The sequence below is a fragment of the Elgaria multicarinata genome, chromosome 2, assembly GCF_023053635.1.
Source record: "Elgaria multicarinata webbii isolate HBS135686 ecotype San Diego chromosome 2, rElgMul1.1.pri, whole genome shotgun sequence".
Classification (NCBI taxonomy): domain Eukaryota; kingdom Metazoa; phylum Chordata; class Lepidosauria; order Squamata; family Anguidae; genus Elgaria; species Elgaria multicarinata.
The window spans coordinates 130,643,160-130,654,223 of NC_086172.1; the positions used below are offsets into that span (position 1 = coordinate 130,643,160).

Consider the following 11,064-nt stretch of genomic DNA (forward strand, 5'->3'; position numbering starts at 1 on the left):
CAGCATAGAAATAGACAAAAAATATAGTTAAACCATCTACAATATTAAAACGTTTAAAGATTAAAAAGCAAATGACAAATAAAAAAAATCCATACATGTGAAATGTACTGCAGGAGATACCAACCCAAAACTAGTTCAAAGACCATGATTCTGGACGCTGCGGTGGGGTGGGTGGACGGAATTGGAGCTGCCCACCCACCCCACCGCAGCGTCCCGCCAAGCCAGGAGGACTTCAGGCGAGGGACAGGTAACCTGCCTCCGCCTACCTGGGGTTGGGGGTGAAAGCAGCTCACCTTGCCTAGGGCGCAAAAAAGCCTGGCATCGGCCCTGGGGGGACTCCAATCTCAGATCCCATCCCCACTACCTCACACCTGCCAGGTAAACTGCCTGCTTTCCGAGGTCACAAAAGTAGCTTTGGGGAACATTGTGGAGTTCAGAAAGGGAGTGTTTTTGTGGGCGGGGAGGGCAGAGGAGAGGCCAGGATATGAAAAATCCTTTGATCTCTCTAGCAGCGTGTCTCTTCTAAATGGGCTGAGAGGCCCATCTAGAGGAAAACGGAACAAAAGGTGTGGAATATTACATTGGAATATGTTTACATTGGAATATATTACAGTGGAATATTACATTGATGTGATGTAGAAAGGCAAAAATTGACTCATTGCTCCTCCCACCCTGCAGCAGGGCACTGGATACTTGGAAGCCTCTGAATTTGGAGGCTTCCTTCCAACAGAGTCACAACCCATAGGACAGTGCCTTCACTTGCTAATCTGCGTGGGACATTCAAGTGCTGAAGAAAAGAATAGTGGAATATTACATTGATGTGATGTTGACCTGCTTGCTCATCCAGTCCTAAATAAGATCCCTCAAAAAAGGTGCATTCATTTCATATAGTACTGAGGCTTGCAGGTCCTAAAACAGTAGAATTTGTTAAATGGCATGTTTGGAATAGAATTGAAAACTGTTCCTGTAAGAATAATTTAGGTGAGCAATCACCATGATTATTTTCAGTTTGTTATACAAGTTTTGGGGTTGTACAGGTCTACAAGAAAACCAGACCGTAAACCCATTGTCTCTGCCTGTGGAACGTTATAAACAGGATCAGGTAACATAACTTGTGGCTTTAGACGATGGGTTTGCCCCAGGGTGGATTTGCAGTAGCTGCAGGTCACAGCCACCATTTCAAAGCCATCCAGGGGCAAACCCCAGAAACTCTGCTGAAAAAAAGTCGGGCATTTACCCTGACTTTTTTGTCTGCGGAGGTGTGCCACAGCCGATGGCACGCCCTGATTGGTTGCCATTGGCTGGACAGTGAAAGAGGTGGACCTCCAGGAGCTCAGGATAGCCCCGTGGTAAATAAAATTAAAATGGGGGTAGGAGAGGAACAGGGCCGTTCCTCCCCCCTCCCTGATTTTTTTATCTGTATCTGCAAAGCTGCACAGAGACTAATAATAATAATCAGGGGGAAGGAACGGGCAGCCAGAGGGAGGTCAGAGGGAGGAGAGGTAGTTCGGACACCCTGCGTCCCTTTCCTCATTCTCCTCTGGCTGCCTTGTTCGTCCCCCATCCCTCCTGGTGCTCAGCACAGCAGTAGCTACGGTGGAAAGTCTGCACTTGCGTTCCTTCCTGTGCAGATGTCGGGAAGGAATGCAAGTACGGGAGCTGAAGGCCTCGTGGCACCATAGCGCTGCGGCCAAGACAGGAGCTTGGAGGGATATTAATGTGGCATAATTTACAGAAGACTTTTCCTTGGGAAAGCAGTTAAATTTCATGTATACTCCGTCCAACTAATTCTATCGTTCCAAACTTATAGAAGAAATAGAGAACCGACAGACTTGCAAAAAGAAAAGAAAGAAAAGAATGGGACAGATTACTCACATTTCTTATTGTTAAACTTGCAAAAAAAATAAAACACCATCTGGTAGATTTAGAAGAAATGTGGAAGAAAACTGTTTCATTTGAAAAGTAGTACCAGGCAATGAAAGAGAGGTCATGTGATGTTGCCTGAAGGACAATACACAAGCATTTTGAAGCTTCACATTCCACAGATCTTTAGCTATGAGTCATATTGATCATTTTCCTGATATCCGAGAAGAATGGAACATTCTGTTCCAACTTGGAAAGACTAATGAGACAATTTTGTTTTGTTTTGTTTTTACATTTTCACTGTTGGACATTTGGTTGACTCTAAAAGGTGTGATCACAGCATTTTATCTGCTTTTCCATATTCCATTGGACTACAAAACATTGAAAAGAGAAACATGGTGTTTCTGTGGGTTATATCCAATGGTGTCCACAGTATATCCCCAGGGTGTAAAGTCAGCATTATGTTATAATACAGCCACTAGATGGTACTGTTTCATTGAACTTTAGAGCTCTGCCCAGATGGGAAGTTTTCAATTACGAATAACTTGGTCGCTGTCTAAAGGAGCCCGTTGTGAACCCCTAAGGGGGCGGGGAAAGCCTGGTAAGGATGCAGGTTTTTTCCTCAATGTAGAAACAAATGGTCACATGCAACCTGCAGGCTATGAACTGGATGCAGCACTTCAAGCAGCTATGATGAACCTGAAGACCACATGAGTCAGCCCTAAAGGACAACAAGATAAGAAGGTGAATGGGAGGGTGGGAAGTTGAAATGAGACCTCTCTCAAACAAGGGTGCTTCCAGACAAGGCTTTTATTCTGCAATTATGTCATGCCTCATTCACAGAGTTTTACAAGGGATCCAGACATCGGTGTCCACCACTCATAAACCTCCCATCATTTCTTCCATCTTCTTTCTTAACACAGAAAATCAGTTCAGAAAAAAAGACAGGATTGTTGCACAATACCTCCTGATTGGTAGCTCTAGGAGCCCTCCATCCTGAAGCACACGGAGATCAGTTAAGAATCAATTATATACACAACCGGTTTGCTTGTTTTTTTAAATCAAACAAATTAAAAAGCAGTTTAAGGCTAAAAAGAAAAGGCAGATCAAATGACCAGTTTGAAAGATATTGTGAAACATTTATCCAAATTTTCACTTCTAATACAACAGAACATTCACCAGCCTATCAAAAACATTTCAAACCTGAGCCCTATTATCAAAATACATTCACACAGTTCATGAATTGGAGTACTTTACTGTCACAAATTCTTTACAGGGATGCTACAAAGGCTTCTAATATTTAGTATTATTTGTGCATTTTAAAATAGATGGCTTAGATCAAAATTAAAATTGCAAGTATGAATACAACCAAACAAAGCTGAATATGAGCCAACAGTGCGATATGGCTGCAAGAAAGGCAAATGCTATTTTGGGCTGCATTAATAGAAGTATAGCTTCCAAATCACGTGAGGTACTGGTTCCTCTCTATTCGGCCCTGGTTAGGCCTCATCTAGAGTATTGTGTCCAGTTCTGGGCTCCACAATTCAAGAAGGACGCAGACAAGCTGGAGCGTGTTCAGAGGAGGGCAACCAGGATGATCAAGGGTCTGGAAACAAAGCCCTATGAAGAGAGACTTAAAGAACTGGGCATGTTTAGCCTGGAGAAGAGAAGATTGAGGGGAGACATGATAGCACTCTTCAAATACTTGAAAGGTTGACACACAGAGGAGGGCCAGGATCTCTTCTCGATCCTCCCAGAGTGCAGGACACGGAATAACGGGCTCAAGTTAAAGGAAGCCAGATTCCAGCTGGACATCAGGAAAAACTTCCTGACTGTTAGAGCAGTGTGACAATGGAATCAGTTACCTAGGGAGGTTGTGGGCTCTCCCACACTAGAGGCATTCAAGAGGCAGCTGGACAAGCATCTGTCGGGGATGCTTTAGGGTGGATTCCTGCATTGAGCAGGGGGTTGGACTCGATGGCCTTGTAGGCCCCTTCCAACTCTGCTATTCTATGATTCTATGATTCTAAAAGTTATCAATAAAAAACAACAATACAAAATACAAGCAAAAGAAAAAAAACAATAAAAACATTGATAATTGAATGCAATGGCCTTTTCATTTAGGTGCCAAGCTAACAATGAAGGCACTAGTTTAGCATCCCTAGGGAAGGAATTCCAGAGACATGGGGCTACCACAGAAAATCATTTTTCTCTAGCAGATACCTGTCTTACTCCTGAATGCAGGAGAATTCAGAGAACAGAAATATCATAGAATCATAGAATAGTAGAATTGGAAGGGGCCTATAAGGCCATCAAGTCCAACCCCCCTGCTCAATGCAGGAATCCAGAAATATGATTGAACTTTACAGGAAAATGTCCTGTTTAAATGTTAAAGAATAGCCAAATGAAGAGAAATCAGCCTGGTAAAGCTCCGTGAGCTTCTGCATTTGGTCCCAACTCAATTTCCTGAGGTAATTCAGGGTGATTGTGTTATCGGTCATTTTCTTCCTATATGGATAGAGGAGGCCCTCTGGCGCTCTAATTCTCCTGAGAACATGGTTGACATCTTGAATCAGTGTCTCGAACTTCCCCAGAATGTCATAATGAACATTGCAAGGATCACAGAGCTCAAACATTGGCTTCCAGTGTGTGTCTAAATACTTGTGATTCCTTGTCACAATGAAATCAACGAACTCTGGGAAAGTCACTTTCTCTGAGGAATTTTGGTCCCTCCTGAGCAAGGCCTTGATCTGATTTGCCACTGTGATGCTGTAGTAGGGTTCAGAATGCAAGAGCTTGTCTCTGTAAGCGGAGACCAGCCTTTCTAGAGGATGCCTGGTGAACATCACTTTAGTGTAGTTGTTCAGAAGTTCAATTTGCTGCTCTGAAGGGTAAGAACTCAATCGCTTTAAAAGTTTGGTTGTGTGGATGGTTTGCTGGTCTACTTCAGAGGCATCCCTGTTCATGTTGAGCGTGAGGAGCAGGATGATTTTTTTCCAGTTCGAGCAACCCACCTTTGGCACTTCACAGTAGATCAGTTTGTGGTTCTCATCCACAAACAGCTGCCTAGCAACCATATCTTGTAGTTTCCATTCCAAACTTGCAGAAGTCTTGTTCAAGCAGGTGAAGTTCAAGGTGCTTCTACGGTCACTTTGCTTTTTCAGCCAATCTTCTTCAAGATCTGGGGGAGGAAATAGGACCTTGGGGGAAAATGGCATTGTCTATGGAAGGATGGGGGAGGAGAGTATGAACCTTGTGGAGTTTTTTTTAAAAAAATCAGGAACATTTTCAACATTTTTTTCTATTTTTATATAGGAAAACATTAAAGATAGCAAATAATGAAACAGAAAATTAAAACAATATAACTAAGTATAGTGATCCATAGCATGTAACTAAACATTAAAAATCAAAGTCATTTAAAATAGCAGCACCCAGAGAAATGATTTTTAAAAGCAAACGCTGAACAAGCTCACTGAGGCTGCAATCCTGTACACAATTAGTAGGGAGTAAGACCCATTGAACTCAGTGCGACTTAGTTCTGAGTAGATATGTATATGATTGCACTAGGAAAGAATGTTTATTGACAGAAGAGCTGCCAAAAAGCCAGGTGGGCCTTCTCTGGCAAGCCTTCCATTGTCATCATGCGATAAAGATTTTGAGTGCTTCCAGACAGAGGTTTCCTAGCACTCCCAATGATCAGCCATGACACAGCATTTCCATCTTTTCTTTCTTAAAGGATTAAGAGCATCATCAGATGGGTGGGTGGATTTTCATTTTTCCCTAACGTCACCATGGTCTCCTGCTGCTGTCCCACGATAGCAACAGTCTCTTTACAAGGGAAGAGAAAGAGGAAGCAGCAATGACCACGTGGCCCATTCAGGGGCCATTTATATCGTGCCGCTTTTTCCTGTACACAGCAGAAAGTGGCGGCACATTTTGTGGTGTTTTTTTAAAAAAAGACAGCTTAAAAGGGGTCTATTTTGTGATGGAAAAACAAGTGGGAGGAGGACACCGAGCTCCATCACACCATCATTATAGCCCACTCTCACCATGCATTGTTTTCTGAGGTCTCACATGACATCGTCCATGTCCTGCCATGATCTCGCCTCTTCCCGCCCCCTCTTTGCGAGGTTTCTTGGTGTGGGGAAAGAACTTTTTTCAGGCAATGCGCTTGATCCTCAACATGTATTTTTATCCGATTGTACTCAATCCAATGCTCTGAAGGTGTGTGTTAAAGGGGCAGTATTGCTGATGAAAGGGAGGGTGTGTGCCTTTTCTCCAGCATGCCATACAATCACTGGGGAGGGCGAGGTGTCCAATTGTAACCAACTAATACACTGTAAGGGGAAGTACAAAGGAGATGTGTGGGGGACGACACACACACCGTGATTTGCCGGTGCGCAGGAGAGGTCTAAAGATGAATGAAACTTTCAAATGCTACATAAACAGAGGGGGATAATACAAGGGCAAGCCATGGCAAACATTTAGGTGTGATGAACCCCGTCATCATCTAAAAGACACACAATCATCCGTAAGTGGGCAGTAGCAGGCGGGCGATAAAACGCTCGTCTGATGATGCTCTAAGACAGCAGAGTTGGTGGGAAAACATGAGAGGCTTATGAATTGAAGATGACATCTACAACACAAACACACAAAATGCCATGGATGAGGCATGTTGATGGCACCATAAAAGGCTCATCTGAAAGCACTCTTTGTTTCACTTTATGAGTAATAAAAATACCAATGAGTGCTGCTGGGGTACTAATTTTGTGTTAGTGCTGCTGGTATATTACTCTTTTGTCAAGCTGATTCATAGCACAGGTCAGTTGATTGACATTTCATCAGGGGGAGCTGATGGCAGAGAGGATCTCTAGTTTGAAGTCAAGCTGGGCTGACATGTTTGGCTCAATCTTCTTTGTCAGTTTTACAGAGGTTGAAAATTGCCCCCAAACCGTTGCCAGATTTTGATGGTTTTCAGGAAGGTTGGCTTGCAAAAATTTAAAAAACAAGCTATAAGAACACTTTGCTGCCACTTCAAGTGGTGATGCAGCAGCCCAACAGTATTCCTCCTTAAAGCTTAAGGGCACAATCCTTTGCCCCCTTTGTTTGGGGATGTAGGATTTTTCAGGGTTTGAGATCCAGGTCTGAACCAAGGCTCCGACCTCGGAGCCCAAAAACTGCCCGCTCTCCTCTGCCCCCTTGTAGCCGGCACAGTTCTCTCTGCACCAGCTATGTCTGCTATGGCAAAAGGGGGGGCATTCCCGGGGTGTGTGTGTAAGCCACAGAAGCAGCATCACACAGCTTCCTATGTGCCACGCCACCTCCCGCTCCCGCTCCAAAACTCCATGAGTAGTCAGATGAAATCACCTCTCTGGCCCAAAATGCAGGGTGGCCAGAGCACAGAGGCAAGGATCACTGCCATGCTCCAGCCACCCTGCATTGGATGGTCATTCACATCCATGGTCAGAAGCGGATGACTCCATGGGATTGCACCCTCTGAGAATGTCCCAATGGGAACTATGGTAAAACAAAGAAACAAGCCATCAGATGCCTCAGCATTTGGGGCATGAGCATTTTTTATGGGGCCTTTAAAATGCGAAAAAGTATTTTACACATTTAAAAAAATGTTTGCCCTTACAGGAAGCTTGTAGGACAGTTAACTGTCCTTCCTATTATGCAGGTGAGGGACCAAAGCTTGTGTGACTGACTTGCCTAATGTCATCCAATGAGTCTTTGGGCATAAGTGGTCTTCAGTACCTTAGAGTGATGCTTTCTGGTTCGCTCTCTTTTATATGATTTAGACTGACTCTCACTTTTCATGTGTGATCATGCAAAATGAGAGCTTGAATAACTGTAGACTTTTAAGAACAAAAGTTTGAGAGATTAATGACAGGCGGATAGATTTCAGGGAGAATCAAAGAACACTTTTTAATATATAGAAATGAGAGCTTACCATGCCTTTTGACCTTAGCAACTTTGGGGAAGCACATGACTTGCTTGACACTTCAGCTTGTGGGGTCTTTCAAGTATGGTAGACCAGTGCAATTTGCTAGATGAGCATTTGCTATGCATGGAAGAAGTGGCAAAATCTACACTATGGGGTACGATCCAACAGTGCCCTGCTGCTGGCATCCAGCTCTGCTTGTTCCTGATGCATTCATGGCTGGCAATGGAGCGCTTCCAGGGGCAAACCCCCAATGACTGGAAATGTATGTTTTTGGAAGGTGCAAGTCACGCCTATCAGAAAGGTGCATTTCCAGCCAATTGGGGGCTTGCCCTCTGAAGCGCACCATTGCCACCACTGGTGGGGCCAGCCACGTATTATTTATTATTATTATTTATTACAATTATATACTGCCCAATAGCCGAAGCTCTCTGGGCAGTTTACAAAAGTATGTGCTCTGGGACTGATGGTGCTGGCCACCAGCGGTAGGGCATCATTGGATCTTAGCCTATATCGCCATGATCTGTCCGCCATTACAGGCTTTCCCTGGACTGTAATTTATCTGATTTTATATTGCACGTCACTGTCCGGAGAGCCTCGGCTATCAGGAAGTATAAAAATGTAATAAATAAATAAAAAATATGTTTTGTTATAAAACATCTAGATGGCACTGTGAATAGCTCAACTACACTAGGGTTTCATTCCTACTTTCCCGGATATACCAGACTTTCCTTGATTCAAAACTCCCCTGAAAGAATGGTTGCAAAGAACAAGAGAGACCCTGGAGGATGACAACATCATGTCAGGTACCCACAAACTACCATGAGTGAAGAATCATGAGCACACAATAAATGCCTCATGTAGAAAGACTATTTACTTATATTTTTATATATGCAGAATTTGCATAATTGCACCAGTCTGTGATGGAAAGGAAAGGAAAGGAAAGGAAACTCTCGTGCAAGCACTTGAGTCATTGCTGAATCCTAGAGGGACGTTTTCGCTGACGTTTTCTTGGCAGACTTTGTAGTGGGGTGGTTTACATTGCCTCCCCCAGTCACAGTTACCTTTCCCCCAGCTAGCTGGGTACTCATTTTACCGACCTCGGAAGGATGGAATGCTGAGCCGACCTGAGCCGGCTGCCTGAGAACCAGCTTCCGCTGGGATCGAACTCAGGCCGTGGGGAGAGCTTCGGCTGCAGTAACTGCCGCTTACAACTCTGTGCCACACGAGGCTCTTGTCTGTGATAGACACGTTGCTAATTTCTTTTTCAAATTTATTTTAGTGGAAATTAAATGTGGTGACCTCACAATGCAGGAGTTTGGTCACTTCATGACCCTATATCTTACCTGTCAATTCTGACTTCCTGCTAGGGAATATATGAAGAAACATTAAAACCAGAGTTCCGAAAAGGAGGAAAATGAACAACTTTTCAAGAATGCTCTTCATATTCAGAATGTTTTTTCCGACCAGCCAAATGATGACAATCCCTAGGCAATCAGAAAAGTAGAGATAAGCATGTTAGAAATAGAGCTATAAAAATCACAACACACAGGAGAATCTTAAAAGATTGAAAAACCTCTCCTAGGGCTTGGTCACTGACAGTAAGAGCTTTAAGCTGAAATAGGCTGCCATTTTTGTTGCTATCTTTTGTCCTTTGGCCCTTTGCTCACCACTAGAATGCAGCCCTGGAGAGCTTCTTCTAAATAGAATTCAGCCATTGGAAGTTTTGCACTCTGTATTAAAGATTGCGTGTTCATCTTATCCAGCAAGAGGGTCCGCATTCACAGCCCTGGGTAATGAATGTTTCCTCTTCCTCAACTCCCACACCAGCACAGAAATCACCATGCAGAAGCCTGTCATCACACAAATTACATGGTGTATGGCTATCGAAGGAGTTGTGCTTAAACAGCTATGGTAGGGTGACCAACTGTCAGGATTTCCCCGGATTTGTCCTGGTTTTTGTTCTTTCCATAGTGTCAGGGGGGATTTTCTATAATTTTCAATAATGTCCTGGAATGACACACCTTCCTCTTTAAGGCTGCCATTAGCATGGCAGGAGTGAATGACATGCTTTCTTGAGGCACATCATTCCCCCACCCCGAGCTCCAATTGAGGTCTTAAAGGGGAAAGTGGGTCATTCGTGGACATTATAGAAAAGGCCCCAATTGGAGTGGATGGTGGTGGTGCAGAATGAAATCCTTTCCCCTCCTCCACTCCAATCGGGTTCTTTAAGGTGGCGGGAGAATAACGTACTTTTTGCAGGACTCAGAAAGCTGCTTCCCCACACACACACTAGGTGTCCTCTTTTTTGGTTTCCCAAATATGGTCACCCTAGCTAAGGCCCTTTTATTAATGCTTGAATTCTGGGTGGGGTGGGGTACCCTCCATGCCTCCTACTTTTGGTTATGTCCCTCCATAGCTACTGCTTTGAATAGTCCCCCCACTATTCAACCCCACCCCACCCACCCCAGGTGATCCCACCTGGATTTCTTCACCATGTCCATTTGTGGCTGTTTATCTGACTGAGGAGGACAACCCACCCTCCAATTTTCCACTGCTATGTTTACACAGGCTATTCAGATCCACCCCATTCAGTGTTTGAATTACTGGGTGGGGTGGAAGCTTACCATTTGTGATGGCTCCCTTAGCTTGCGGGGGTATGTTTTGGCTAAAATTAGGACTTGGGGGCTGCCTATACAGCGCCGGGTTGCCACCATGTTAAACAAAGCCCTGAACTTTCTGTGATGTGGGGTGGCAGCGGCTAATACTGACACAGAAAGAGGGCCCGGGGTTACCAGCAGCCACGCAGCTCGCTGGCCCACCCTCTGCCCAGGCTTCCTGCAGCCAATCAGGGATCGCCTTCCGCTCAGGAACACCTCTGCATCGACGCTGGGAAAAGGTTAGACAATGAAAGAGCCGTGTTCACCTCGCTCCAGCCTAAAAAGTTGGGCTAAGTCCCTGACTTTTTAAATGCAGAGCTTTCGCAGGAATGCCCCGCGGTGGCTTTGAGGTGGCTGCTACAGCATATAACCGGTGTGGCACCACCGTGAACCCACCATGGGGCTTTCAGAGCATATTGACAGCCCCAGAGTGGGACTTGTGGGTAAAACCTGTGTTTTATCAAAATTGTGGTCAGTTGAGAAAGAGTTACACTTCGGGCGTTACTAGACGAGGCTCTAGCGCGCGTTACCTTCCGCAGCCACGTCGAGGCTTCCAGATGACGTTCACGAGGATCCGCCGTTATCCCGCGGTGAAGC

The 11,064-nt window shown here is 44.6% G+C and overlaps 1 protein-coding gene across 1 annotated transcript; it reads right to left on the minus strand.

Moving 5' to 3' along the window:
• Positions 1 to 4,226: 4,226 nt before the first annotated feature.
• LOC134393433 (carbohydrate sulfotransferase 8-like) lies at positions 4,227 to 9,253 on the minus strand. Its single transcript, XM_063118459.1, has 2 exons — positions 9,154 to 9,253; positions 4,227 to 5,044 (listed from the first exon to the last, which is right to left on the minus strand). The coding sequence occupies exons 1-2, from the start codon at positions 9,251 to 9,253 to the stop codon at positions 4,227 to 4,229; spliced, it is 918 nt and encodes a 305-aa protein (XP_062974529.1).
• Positions 9,254 to 11,064: the final 1,811 nt, after the last annotated feature.

What these genes read in the sequence shown, in the direction of transcription:
- LOC134393433 (XM_063118459.1), bottom strand. Translation starts at nt 9,253, where the DNA reads ATGAAGAGCATTCTTGAAAAGTTGTTCATTTTCCTCCTTTTCGGAACT. An exon ending in CAGGAAGTCAGAATTGACAG is followed by an intron (nt 5,045 to 9,153) that starts GTAAGATATAGG and finishes TTCCTCCCCCAG; the next exon opens with ATCTTGAAGAAGATTGGCTG.